General features: G+C 39.8%; 1 protein-coding gene across 3 annotated transcripts in view; it reads left to right on the forward strand.

The window, feature by feature from the left end:
• Window positions 1–2,553: 2,553 nt before the first annotated feature.
• The window catches only part of zbtb46 (zinc finger and BTB domain containing 46), a 75,885-nt gene continuing 63,450 nt past the window's right edge, over window positions 2,554–14,988 (forward strand). For 2 of the 3 annotated variants that reach the window (XM_079849795.1, XM_079849796.1), the window contains exon 1: window positions 2,554–2,802. Coding sequence is in view for 1 of the 3 variants with exons in the window: in XM_079849794.1 (XP_079705920.1) it covers window positions 2,805–2,949 (145 nt within the window). In the remaining 2 variants the exon portion in view is untranslated. Of the gene's footprint in view, window positions 2,950–14,988 lie in introns of all 3 variants that reach the window. The other variant, XM_079849794.1, reaches the window with a different exon arrangement.

Below are 14,988 nucleotides of genomic sequence, written 5' to 3' on the forward strand. Positions count from 1 at the left end.
TATTTGGACCAGCTTGCTCCTGAGAATCACAACCTGTATGAATAATTATTGATATATTTTCTACTGGTTGTTCAAAATAGTTTTGTGTTTTATATTGTGTAGGTCTCCAGCTAACCAGCTAACTCACGCTATTACCGTCTTACTGAAATAGTTCATGCTAATCAGCTGTGGCCCACTATTACATACAACTGTGTCCATTAATGCACATTGTCTGTCATTTGTACCACTTTGAGTAATTTTAGAGATTTATTTTACAAAACTTAAAGTTAAACCAAACAGTTAATGCAGTTCCCGCATGTGCACCGCAATAAATTCGAAATATACACATCGGTTTGTTGATGGACATACTCTTGTTAATGCTGATGGTGAGGAATTACAGTTGAAACATCTCATAATGTACCTCAAACTGAGTAGAGTATCACTGAGTTCAAGATGAATAACTAGTTCTTCCTATGTTTCATAATTGGACTCGGATTGATATGGTAAAATCGACGTCATCGTTACTGTCTTTACAGTGTGTACAATCGCTGAGGACTGAGGAAGCCTCCGGAGCTGAAGTTCAGTTATGGTAATGAGCAGAGTAGACCAATCAGAGCAGAGTAGGCACGCAGAAGGAGGGACTGAATCATCTGACGAGTCGTTTGAGTATCATTGAAAAATGTATATACAGTGTATATTATGAGAAAATTAAAGTGTTTTTTTTTACCTTTGATGCATGTAAACCTGTTGTGGGAGACTCCAAAACAACATTATAAAATAGCATAATAAGAGGACTTTAAGTCCTTAAGTTATAGGCTACTTAAGTTATACTTAAAAAAGCACTTTTAAGTTCAGCTAATTGCAATTAATATAATTTTCAATTATAATACATTTTCATTTAATTGCAATAAACACAATTAAATTTAAATTATTAAATTTAATCAATTCAATTTAAGTGCAATTAAGTGTTTGAAAACTAAATATATTCTTAAGAACTCTTTTTTAAAGTATGCTAAAGTGCACTTCTTTTTCACATGGTTAATTTGTCAAAAAAAAAACAAATTCTAGCCTAGAGTTTCTAGCATTAGCAGGACTGCCTGTGCATTTGTTGAGAGGTTTCGAAAATAATATGATTGCTATGTTGTCTGGACACTTCCCTATGCTTATGTGTATGCGAGGCCTTCCTTGGCCATTGTCCCTCTGGCCCGGCTTTGATGAGTGCTCATGATATGAATGAATAAATACGTAAGAGGGCTAATGAAGTTTGAGCCCCTTGCTGGAAGCAGGGGGGTGGTGTTTAAGAGGTGGCAGGATAAAAGGGGGCGTAATCAGGCAGACTATGTTGTGTCAGGCAGCTTGGCAGACATGGACAGGCAGACGGATAGAGCGAGGGAGAAAAGCAGCTTGATTTTGACACGGATTGCGGATGCGGAGAGTGGCTAAAGAACATCAGCATTACACGCTTACACAGGAGCCTAAGACAGGAGCCCTGCCACAGGTCAATGGGTTTAATCCACACACACACAGCCCTTACACACATTCTGATCTGGCCAAAGCTCTCAAGTACGCACACGTGCAATTCAAAATGGCCTGACCATTACCTGACAGCATTCAAATAACAAAAAACTGAACTGGTGTAAAGCCATGCAGAATTCATTGTGTCTCTGAGAATATGCTAAACGAGCAAAAGTAACCACGCCTCCTGTGATTTACATTTGTCGGTAGGTGATTGAGACATGCCCGCGTTGGCGAATTCGACGCGCTGTTCTCACCGCTAGGGGGCGCGTGTCACTCTCCACGCGCTCGAGAACGCGCACAGTGGACAAAAGCGTGCAGCAGCCGCTCACTCACTGACGCCTACACGCGCCTATACGCACAGACGCTTCCTCATGCAAATTCAGCAGGAGCCACAGGAAAAATCATCACATGCCCTGTGAACTGGGCACTCGCAGCTCTAACAGACTAGTTTTAAAATGAGCAATTCGTGTTTTAAAGAAATCAAAGGGAGAAAAATAAAATAAGGGTAAATTAGGAAAGACAATGGCCGCTCCTTTTACATATTTTAACATCATATAAGTTGCTTGGGATAAAAGCGTCTGCTAAATGATTCAATGTGTGTGTGTTTATATATATATATATATATTACACAAATTACAGTTTTATATTTACACGTCATGCATATATCAAATTATATCAAATCAACGGGATTCTTCGGATTATAACATTTATTTTTAATTAAATGAAATTATTTTATTGTATGTTTATTTTAATCAAATTATTTTTGCTTTTATTGATTGATTTTGAGTATGCAAGGACGAAATCAAATTTAAATCCAGCATCCGTATTCCACCTGTCATATTAGTAGGATAAGCATCTTTGTAATAATAAAGTGGGCATGTTGCCCTCTGTATATTCATAATTGACCTGGAGGCTTCATGGCTGCATGAGTTCAGCTGGAGCTGTCCAGGGTTCGATGGTGAATGTGAGCGTTTATGTTGCCTCATTTCCTGTATTTGACTCTCAGTCGAGCGAGCGAGAGAGAGAGAGAGAGAGAGACACACACACACACACTCACAGAGAGAGAGGGGGAGGTTGGTTCCTGATACCGAGACACGGAAAAGCAGGGGAGGGAGAATTACAGAAAAAGACGAGCGTGGAGAGAGGGAGACAGCGAGCAGGGGAATTACACTGACCGACACACGCGCGTCTCCCAGCTGACTGCTGACATTGTTGACGTGCACACTCTCTCAAACCTGTCACGAGCAAACACTGGAGCTCCAAAGCATCGACATCGCGCTCCCCCCAGAACTCATGGGTTAACAGGTATGCCTCTCTCACCTTTCCACACTATCTCTAACAGCTCTCCTGACCACCGCACAGGCTTCACTCTCAGTGCTTTTACAATCTTGACTTGTCATCTGGATGTATGGCAGCAGAGACATGAGCTCGCGCCTCAACACAGGTATCCAGGTAAGTTGAAGTTGTGAGTTTCCGCGAGGCCGGTGTGTTTGTTTTATTTCCCATCATTAAGTAGACTGCGTGACAGCAACCTGTTTGACGTCTCCAGGTGAGAACATGTTCATGACAGATGATGCACGCGCTGAGAACAGCTGTCAGATGTGCAGTCATTCATTCAGGATACTTTTATTGCAGTGATGGGAGACTTTCTTGTTGTCTCGACGCGCGGTGTTTCATATTTCACCATTGAGAACTTAATACTATTTGTATTAGGCTACAACATTTGCCATAAGTTTTAATCCTAAAATCATGTCCTTTGGGGGGGGTCAGTGCATGTGGTGTTGGTGGTATTTAAATGAAAAGCTCAGCTTTGGCAGACAAGGGCTTAACCCCACTCCTCCCCTCATTTAACCTCCAAAAGGGGAATTTCTCCAGCTGGAAATTTCTGCTGCGTCAACACCCTAAACCTACTACCAGAAAAGGGAAGGGGATTTTTTTTTTTTTTTTTTTTTTTGGACACACTTTTCTATTATTTTATTTCCTGCATAATTAAACCCAGGGGCTCGTAGCCTAATACTTCCCTCAAGTTGAGGAGAGCGGAGTGTATTTGAGTCTTCACTGAGGAAAGCGTTAGGTGACATGAGCGCTGCTCTTCGGGTTATTGTCTCTTTTTTCCCCCCGTCTGCCCCCTTAAAGCTGGTCAGTTCCGTCTTCCTCCATTTTCTCTTCGCTGACGGGTTGGTTTTAAGGGGAGCGACCCCACTTGTTTGACTCGCCTACGGCGAAACATCAGCGGTTTTACAGATACACGTCAACAATGAATTCGAACGCGCGTCTATGAATTGATAGATTCGAATCGAGCGTTACGCGCAACAATGTATCGTTCAGCGCGTGTCAAAAGAATGTAGCACTCTGTATTGATTATTATGACGCTTGCTCGCGCCGTGTCGGCTCTTGTTCGCTACAGGTGCACCCGATTCTGATTGGTTTGTTGGAAATGTTTTATAAGAGTATAGGCGAAAATGTCGTATTCAGACAATACATGTCAGGCTACTTAACGCATTTACGTGCGAAATTTACCGCGCTGATAAATAACAACTATATAAGAACGTGAATAATTGTAAACAAAACGCTTTTTAAAGTTACATTCATATATTTATGGCATTGTGACTGTCTGCAGTGCAAAAATGAGTCAGTTGAGCAGAAGAACTGGTTATGTAAGGAACTGTCCTCATGCCCATCTACACAGAATGAAGCCAACATGACAACTTCCTTTGCAGATCATTTTTATAGGTCTAATTCACCTCTGACACCCGTGACCTGTATTTTAATTAAACAACGAGTTAATTAACATGACAATGGCATTATTTATCCTTAACGTCTAATGTAGATGTAAAGATTGTAATTGATGTTGTCTTGATGTTAGTGGTGTGTCGATTGTGTGTGTGTGTGTGACGGTGTTGTCAGGTACAGGCTGTCCACCCATCTCTCTCTCTCTCTCTCTCTCTCTCTCTCTCTCTCTCTCTCTCTCTCTCTCTCTCTCTCTCTCTCTCCCTCCTGGGATGGAAAACAGTCATTCAGGATAGCCTAGAATCATTTAATGACACCATGTGCTGGACTGACCGATCCAGGACAAGAGATCCGCATACAGTCTTTGTATCTGTTATGTACTTTGATAGTTCCAAACTGTTATTAAGCACTAAAATGTGGTGCTTCCCTAGTCTTTTCTTTGCCACCTTCCTTTACTTGAGTATAAAGTGTTTGATAGGTAGAGCGTGTTGCTAACAGCGCCAGGGGTTTGATTCACATTGAGTGCACAAATATATACCTTTATAAGTATGCTTTAAGTCACTTTAGATAAAAGCGTTCTTCGAAACGTGCGCACACTGTATTTGTGTATTCTTTTTAGCAAGAGCTCTCATTCTAGAGGGCAGTGTTGCGGGTCAGGGTCGTGTCCAGGTGTTTTTGTTTAATGGAGAATCCGTATGTGTGTAACTGGGAGAACATTTTAGACAGGAGGGGGATTTGGTCCACTATGCATATTGACTTCCTCACAGGTGTGGCTGTATTGTGTCAACAGAAAGCAGGGGAGGGGAACTGGTTCCTACTGCGTGGGGTAAAGGGAAGAGAGGGACTGAAATAAGAGTATAGAGCAGCGTCGTGTTCTAGGAACTGTTTTAATGAAGCCGAAATATCATATCTGTCCACGTCCAGCACTTACTAAGCAGTTAATAGAATATTAAATACAAGTTAAACTCAATTGACGGCTTGCTGTACCACAGAGGATCGTTCAACATAGGCTCAATGGAAAAATGCGCCTCTACCTACATTTTGGCAAAAGTCCAAAAACGTACCTATACATACAATTCACTGCATTTTCCAGCTGAAATGAACACTAAAGGCAGTAGAACACCAACAACGTTTATTCCTTTTCACTAGGCTTGCTGTGGTAGTCAGTGTTACCGGTGTTACATTGTGTTCGGCTGTACACTGATTTCATTACTTGCCCACCGCGGCACCGCCCCCACTGTGGTTTTTCTTAGTGAGAATGAATTCGAAAGCGGTTTCAAAACCTGGCATATAGAAAGCGGCTCCCTGATGCCTGCAAATTATAGGCCTATACACAGGATACGCGTGATTGCGAATTCAAAAGTGAAAGTAAAACGCAATCGCGCATTCAAAATCATTTCGCCCAACCTTCAGCAAATGCGTTTTTAGCTCACGTTTGCTTTTGTTATCACTATCTTTTAGTTTTATGGTAAAGGTTTAGTGTAGATGGTACATTTTTTCAAACGTGAATAACCTTTGAGAGCCACTCAATTCCGAACTGCCTCGATACGTACAACAACCAATGTAATATAACGTTGCCAGATTCACATTCCCCTCGCTGGACTTTTCACTTGGAAAGCCACGGAACATGTAAGAATCAATGTAAAACCATTTTGCAGAAATATCAGATTTTTCCAGAGAGCCTGGTTTGGTAATTATGCCTCAGTTCGTAAAAACAAACAAAACAGCAAATTAATGCCCCATAGACTTCCACTGTAAGTGCAACTCTGTCAACACAGTTTCTGTTCCGACTCTGCAAACTAAAGTTGACATTTTCTATGGAAATCGATAGCATAGACGCTTCTAAAAGTGCAGAACTTGTACTGTATTTAACCCTGAATGTTATTTTTACGTGCTGAATTATTCTTCATTTTAAATGAGGGTTTCCACCCCGCTGGAGTTTGTTTTGACTGTTTCTACTGTTATAATGTTTCAGCATACATGTTTAGCATGTGTGTGGATGTGCAAGTGTATCTTGAGGGAGGTTCAGGCAGTTAGTTGAACAAGTAAGTGCAGTGCTGTGTTTATTCAGGGTGGTTGCGGTTGTTAATCTGAACATTTGCACAGAAAGACAAGATATGGGGGAGGAGGTGGCTGATGGTGCAGAGGGATGGAGAAACAGATAAAGAGGGGGTAGTTCAACTGGCCGTGTGTGTATGTGTGAACGGTGGAGAAAGGGTGCTGATGTGGGGGGGCAGGGTATGGGGGTGCAAGCTAACACGACACACAGCTGAGTGTGTGTGTGTGTGTGTGTGTGGGTGGAGTGTGTGGAAGATGGCTGCTCTCCCCGGGCTGTGGGCTGTGTTGTGTGGGTAACAGGTTAGAAATCATGAACCTGCAACAACACTGGGGACCGGCTTCTCCCCCTCACTTTAAGACCACACAAAGCCTGACATTATATTTATCAGCTTAGAAACACACTCATGAATACTGTGCATTAAACATCTGTACGGTACGTGTCTTGTTTAATGCATCCTTTTTGATTCGCATCAATATTTAAAGCTAAACACAAACATGACTGTTCAGCAGACAATTGTTGCATTTTGAATTTTTTATTTCATTTTTACACCCTCACACCATATGCGTTATCAATAGGGATGTGTGCCACAACTAATTAACGTGAAACTGGAGTTTTGTAACCGACTAGTTTAACAAAGAAGTCTGTATCAAACAGTCAAATCCCAAACTGAGACAATATAGACATTTATTAAAATCAATGAATCTATAGGCAGTATGCAAATTCAATAGCCTATTATACAATTCCTCAAAACATGTGGGTTTGAACGTGTACCTGCACACATGACAGGCGGCAAAATCGCGAGAAAGCCTTGACGTGTACCAGCAGCCATACATTTAAGGATATTCTGTTTCTTAGGATATTGATATAGGATCTATTGACGTCAATTGAGTTTCATTCAGAATGTTTTCCTTTTAAACCAGTCTAAAATTTCATACGAGTATGAACAAAACATTGAAGTTTTTTTCTAAGTCAAAATACTCCTTCACCGTGCTTATCTTCCGAGTGGACATTTAAACTAGATTGTGGAAGTTCTTTTGTGTGAGTGAGGATGCATACAGGTGCGCTTTGCTCCCTAGAGCTGTGTGTGTGTGTGTGTGTGTGTGTGTGTGTGTGTGTGTGTGTGTGTGTGTGTGTGTGTGTGTGTGTGTGTGTGTGTGTGTGTGTGTGTGTGTGTGTGTGTGTGTGTGTGTGTGTGTGTGTGTGTGTGTGTGTGTGTGTGTGTGTGTGTGTGTGGAGTGACAGCTGTGCTCATCAGCCACTTAGATGTGTTCATCCCCCTAGATTAGGCACTCGTTGTGTGGGTTAAACCGGAGCCGACCTCCCTGGAACCGCCCCACAAAGACCTGTGTCCTCAGGTGCCTTGTGAATATTTCAGAGGGGGCTCTCAGGCTGTGTGGAAAGCCCTGGGGGAGGAACCGAATGAAGAAAAAAAAAGCCCCTGGAAATGAGATAGCGTACACTGGGCAAGAGCTTAGGCAGCAGTGGGCTTTACACTCCCAGGGTGAAAAAGAGGATGTGGTCATGAGGTTTTTGTTTCTGTTTTTTCCTCTTCTATTTCTCCTTATGCCTGTCCACCTTGCGCTGTTCGATAATATCTTCTGTAATTCTCTCTCTCATTATCAGTCTGGTTGTGTGTACGGGGTGAGATTTGGTCCAGCTTAGTGGGTCTTAAATCGTCACATAATCTAGTGCTGCTTTTGGGTTTGAAAAGTAAACACACACACAAACTCGCTGACAACACACCCACCCATGTCGCGCTCAGTCGTTTCTGGCTTACTTTCTGACCACACGTGGTCTTAAATACAGGATGTTTACACACAGGGAGGTATGCTAACCCTCACCAGTTAAAACCATACTTGTCTTCATCCTCTTCAGCCCTTTTAACGTGGTGATTAGGGATTTAGAGTAAGTAGACTTTATCTAATGTACATCCCTACTGAGCTTCATATGCGAGTATTGAATGAAGTAAATATGAAACCTACTGGCATGTATTTGTGACGCTTTCTAACTTTTCCCCAGCAGTAATGTCACACATTTGAGTTTTGAGGACAGTGTGACATCACATGCCATAGACATCCAAAACTTCCAAAACCTTACCAAAACTAACCAAAGACTAGTCCAATGACCTACCGTAACTAAAAGTATGGGTAACACTTTATTTTACAGTGCCCTTGTTACAAATGTTACATGTACTTACTGCAGGGATAACAGTAAATTATGCATAATTACATGCCACTAATCCTAATGTAGTAAGTATATGTTGTTAATTAATATTACTCGGCACTTAAATGTATAATTACACTGTTAAAAATAAAGTGTGACCAACATATGTCATTCCCATACCTAAAATACTAATATTTTAGTCACTGTTATGCTATTTTAGCTTAGTATTAATCATAAACATAGTCTGTTTTCTGACTTAATAAGTGGATTGAATGGTTAACTATTCAAAAAGAAACTATTTTTAGTTTTAAAAATACTACTTCTTCTTGCTCCTTGTCATACATTTCTGCACACTCCTACAGTCATCTAGCACAGTTTTATAATTAGAAGACTATGAATCGGTTGAGTAAAATGTTTCAATACTAGCATTTCTGTCAAATACAATAAATGCAATATGTCAACCTGAAGCAATTCAATGGGAACTGCAGTCATTGCAACCCTGACTATAATAAAAGTTTACTGTTTATATTCATATTACACACATACAGTATAATGTCGCAGTGCCATATTCATTTCTCCCAATGGATTATGCATTCTTTGCATGCTTTCACACTTATTTTGCCTCATTTTTTTTGTAAAACTCACTATCGGGGAATAGTTAGGGTATTTAAAATGAACATATGACAGGGTTAAAGTTACAGTTTTACACTTTAAAATAGTTAGTTTTGCACTGATGTGTAGTAGTTTTGGTTTTGTTGAGCCTTTAAATGTCTCATGGTATGCTCATAATATACAGTCCAATAGTTCAATAAGTCCAATAGATGTTGATTAATCCTCTTGAAAGCATCATAATTACTGTTATTCCCAAATTAGATTTAAGGGATTTTAACAAACCCCTTACCCTAAAAATATTAAGGGCCAGATTAACTAACAACTTGCGTTAGCACAAACTCTCTTTTGGCGTTAAAAAACTACTGTCGGGATTTACTAAAGAAACGCAGTCAAGAAATAAGCGCTGACAAGGCTATTTTTGCGGCTGACCTTGTTGCATATGCATTTGTGTGTCGTCAGTAGATCACACGCAGAACTTTCCACTCCCATCAGCGCTTTTATGGGATGTCCATTGTTTGGACAAACAGACAGTCCTGCCCCAAAACGCCATTGGTTGAGTCAGTGTTACTGTATTGGTCTGGGGTGTGTTTCCCAGAAGCATCGTTAGCCAACTGTGGTCGCAAGTTCTGTTGAATTGTGTTGGTAACGACGGAACTTGCAACCATAGTTGGCTTTGGGAAACACACCCCTGATCAGTATCCTCAAACAAACAGAGCAATGTTTTGAAAGCACCAGAGAAGCACATAGTGTACAGGGAAATCAACCTAAAATGCCATTCTTACAGCTGTCTCTGCATATTAAGCTGGAATAAGTATTACACATTTTTTTGGGAAAATGACACACAAATGTGCTCATCAATGAAAACCGTTTCTGTCGAGAAGTAACAATTGAGATACGACAAAAACCAATGGAGTAAAAAAGAAGCGGCTTTACGTTAGCATTCAGTTTTGGACAGGAAGGCCATTACCATTTCAAACGTTCTCAGGTGAATCGGTGGACAGTGGGTTGCCCACTTTCCATAGCACTTTTGTCTGTCTCTTAAAAGCTCTGTTTATTTTTCATAAGATGGTTTAGTCTGTCTCTATACTTTTCATCCCATCTTGTCTGCCAAGAGCTAACCATTAAGGGAGGGTGGAGACGCTCCTAGCGCTAACACATTTACTCCACAATACCACAGAACACATTTCCTTCTCGCTGTGAATTGTAGAAAGCCATTGGAATGATTGTTAGGGTGAAGGCTTCCTTTCTTCAGAACCATCTAGATCGGTGTCTAAATGCTAGCTTAGAAAATTCCCAAACCCAAAAGTCAAAGTTGGTATAAGTTCCCCAAATCCCCAACTGGGTTTAAATCCGTTTGCAATGTCACCGTCTATCAGATCTGTAGATATGTCATGGCCATTGGAAGGCCTCTGATTTTTCCAAATGTATTGTATGATGTGCCGATCCGCATTAGTCCATTATCAAGGGTCGGTGTAATCCTGAGAGGAGTTCATTGCCAAGTGCTAAAGTGCTGTTAACAGGGCCTGTTTAACATTCAGCACTTCCCCCTCAACATACAATTATTCCTCTGCTCCTGCTATTAGCATGTAGCGTTTGCCTGCGTGCTTTTAATTGAACTGATTTAACGTATGCCAGATCAACTAGTTTTCGTTAATTAGTCCTGTCTTAAAAGTGCCATCAGAACATGAAATATTCATCACGGTGAAGAGGTACATTTGCGGCAGATGGATAAGTGTCTCATATGGGAAACTCTCGAACCGCGATTGCGCGGGCAGAAACCGGTCTTCATGCTCTGGCGTGTCGCGGGACTGCCGCTTTCGCTGTAATTTTCCTCTGCTTGTCAGTTGTCAAAGAGCTTCAATAACAACTTGGATCTGCACACTGTGACAATACGCAAAAATTGCAGTTGGTGGAACATCTGAATAATATACAGCAAAACTTGTGTTGTCACTGTGATGGACGACGTCAGTCAGCTTTGTACTGTGTCCTTCATGCTTGACTCCTTGATCACCAGATCCGGCCATTTTCCAAATCCAGTGATTGTTAGCCCAGGACATGGGGTGTTGAAAATAGTACCTGTGTGCCCTCCATGGCCCCATTTTTCTTTTCTTATCTTCTAGATTAAATAAGAGCCCTGATTTTGCCCTGGTTCCAGCTTCCACACCCTGTTTTCCGAGCTTGAACTGCCAGGTGAGCGCAGCCATGCCAGGCTGTATGGAAAGTGTGTGCAGCCATTGTGTCAGAGGAATGGGTTAGCTGTGAACATTGACACACTTTGTGGTTTAGTAAATGTCATTATTTATTTTTTTCAGTGCTTATTATTTATTGTGTTTTATTTATAATATTTTTTTATTATTATTATCTGAATTTTTAAAACCTCCTTACACCTCTGGCAACTCGCACTGATTTTGTAGCAATTGTCTCTGAGTTTTTAGTAAGGAATGGGTTAGATGTGAAAACTTTTTATTTTATTTTATTTTATTTTATTTTATTTTTCAAATCTCCTAACACCCTCTGGCAGCCCCCACTGACTTTGCAGAGTTTTAAGGAGGAATGGGTTAGATGTGAACACTTTTTATTATTTTATAAAAAAAAAAAAATATATATATATATATATATATATATATATTAGGGCTGTCAAACGATTAATCGCGATTAATCGCATCCAAAATAAAAGTTTGTGTTTACATAATATATGTGTGTGTATGGAATATAATTATTTTCTATATATAAATACACACACAATCATATATATTTAAGAAAAATGTGTTATTTATATATAAAATATTTATATATAATATAAATTATATATAATATAAATATATATACACAGTATATACATGCAAATATTTCTTAAATATATACATGCATGTGTGTGTATTTATATATAGAAAATAATTATACACCGTACACACACATATATTATGTAAAAACAAACTTTTATTTTGGATGCGATTAATCGCGATTAATCGTTTGACAGCCCTAATATATATATATATATATAATTTTTTTTTTTTTTTTTTTTTTATTATTACATTTTGTATTATTATTTTATTATTTATCTGAACTTTTCAGACCCCATAGCACCTCCACTGACGTGATTTTTTTTTTTTTTTTTTAAATGATTGTTTAACATGATTTAGTCATCATGGTTAAATACACAAAGTGCCATCACAGCATTTTGGGCTTTTTTATTTTTGTAAAACGACATGAGAGGAAGGGAATGAAATTAAGGTCCTCTCGTCCCTCCCAACCCACCCAAGGGGTTGATCAGAGAAAGTGTTGGTTGGACACTCGATACTGCCACCTCACAACGTGGGAATGTGTGACTTTCTTTAAAATTAGGTTTGTGAGGTGGGCGGTGTCGCAGAATGATCGTGATCACCAGAGCAACACGCTAGCCCTGTTATCCCTACATGCAGCACAATGTACATCGCTCAGATAATCTATCCGTTGTTAATCGAGTGATGTTAGCGTCTGCAGTTCAGCAAGAGACACCTGAGCCATTCTGTCAAGGCTTCGTACGGGGAAATGTACAAAAGAAGGAAAAACAGACAGTATGGGACAGGAGCGAAGCGTGTGGTGACAGGGTTGACTCTTGGCCACACTCGTGGTTACCATGGAAACACAATCCTGGGTAAAAACACTGGCTATTGTTAAGCTATACTTGATTATCAAATATGAAACAAAAGAAGCTCTTAGAGATAATGAATTATTTAGTAGGGTCATATCAGCCTTGTGGAAGGTTGATACATAATGTTTTATGGGTTAATATAAAGTGCATTAAATCTGTGATGTGACTTGTAAGACCCATACAATCACTAATTTCCTGGACTCTCTTTCTTTTTCCATTCTCACTCATTCGCTCACTTCTTTTTCTATGTTGTGATCACAAACTGTCAAACCTTCTAAGTATAGCCACAGTTGTGTTTCTCTTCATCTTTTCCCCTTTAGTCCTCAGCAGACAGAAGACGAAGGTGTGAAAATGCCCCTGAACGACAGAAACACATCATATGAGTTAATATGGGGCTCGACGATATAGATGGCATGGCGTCAGCGTGAGTGTGATAAGGGTACTGTTACTTTCACTTTTTAATCACTATTTTTAAAATCTTTTTCATTAAAAATATCGGAACATACCTGAAACAAGGCCAGTTTATGTAAAATTACATTAAAATGTAATAATATACATACATTTTTATTGTTATTTTCTAGTTTTAATCATAAATCTAATAATATTTAGTGAGCTTTATTCTTAAAACAATAAAATAAAATAAAAATGTTGTGAAGTAGCTGAAAAAACCCTTAAAGGGATAGTTCACCCAAAAATGAAAATTCTGTCATCATTTACTCACCCTCATGTCGTTCCAAACCCGTAAGACTTTCGTTCATCTTCGGAACACAAATGAAGAACTTTTTGATGAAATCTGAGAGATTTCTGTTCCTCCATAAACAGCAAGTGAATGAACTACCATTTTGACGCTTCAAAAAGTTCATAAAGAGATTGTATATGAATTTAGCGGTTTAGTCCAAATTTTCCGAAGAGACTCGATCGTTTTATATGATGAACATTGAATTTAAGCTTTGATTCACATTTAAACATTGTTGTGGTAAACAGAAGCTCAACCAAACCTGCTTTACGCGTGAGAACAAACTTCACTGGTTCATGCAAAAATACCGAAAACACACCGAGAATGATCCTCATTGGTTCTTGCAGAAGCTCAAACGAGCTGCGTAACACGAGAATGAACCTCATTGGTTCTTGCAGAAGCTCAAACGTGCTGCGTAACACGAGAATGAACCTCATTGGTTCTTGAGGAAGCTTAAATGTGCTGCGTAACACGAGAATGATCCTCATTGGTTCTTGAGGAAGCTCAAACGTGCTGCGTAACACGAAAATGATCCTCATTGGTTCTTGCAGAAGCTCAAACGAGCTGCGTAACACGAGAATGAACCTCATTGGTTCTTGCAGAAGCTCAAACGAGCTGCGTAACACGAGAATGAACCTCATTGGTTCTTGCAGAAGCTCAAACGTGCTGCGTAACACGAAAATGAACCTCATTGGTTCTTCCTGAAGCTCAAACGTGCTGCGTAACACGAAAATGAACCTCATTGGTTCTTCCTGAAGCTCAAACGAGCTGCGTAACACAAGAATGAACCTCATTGGTTCTTGCACATCAAGTGAAAATGCTTGAGCTTACATTTACCACAACTGATGTGTGAGTTTATTAATGTTTATATGTGAATAAAAGCCTAAATTCAATCTGTTCATCATATAAAGTGATCGTGTATCTCCAGAAAATTTGGACCAAACCACTCAATTCATATGGATTAGTTTTACAATCTCTTTATGAACTTTTTGAAGTGTCATAGTGGTAGTTTGGTTGAACTTACCCTTTAATGTTGAGCCCTACAGTATCAATTACCCAAGGAAGTCCTGACCGAGGCGTAGATTTTGGCTTGTTAGCATGGCCTGTTAGATCTTAACTAGACAATGTATATTTTCTTAATATACAGAGTCAGCTATAAAGAAGGCATTTGTAAGTTGATTTTCCATAAAAAGTATAAACTGTGGCTCTTTATGACGCTTTCAAAACATCGCTCTGTTTGTTTGAGCCTTCGACCAGCCTGACACCGCAACAGAGGCTTAACCAATGACATTAGTTAGGGGCGGAGCTATGAGGTTGTCTAACCAATAGCAGATGGCGGAGTGTTCAAGGAAACCTGTTTGAAGTGTCATTTTCAAAGATCTGTTTCATAATGCAAGTTGAATGTCACACCTGTAAAGAAAGAGAGAGCTTTTTTAATGTCATGATCAGCGATTTGAAGAGGAGCAACAGTTCGTTAATAAGCTGTGAGGTCATGCTGTTCTCCACTCTCTTCTTTCTTTCACCGTCTATCTGTCTCTCTTCTCTGCCACCTCCTCC

The sequence above is a fragment of the Squalius cephalus genome (assembly GCF_949319135.1).
Source record: "Squalius cephalus genome assembly, chromosome: 18".
Lineage (NCBI taxonomy): Eukaryota > Metazoa > Chordata > Actinopteri > Cypriniformes > Leuciscidae > Squalius > Squalius cephalus.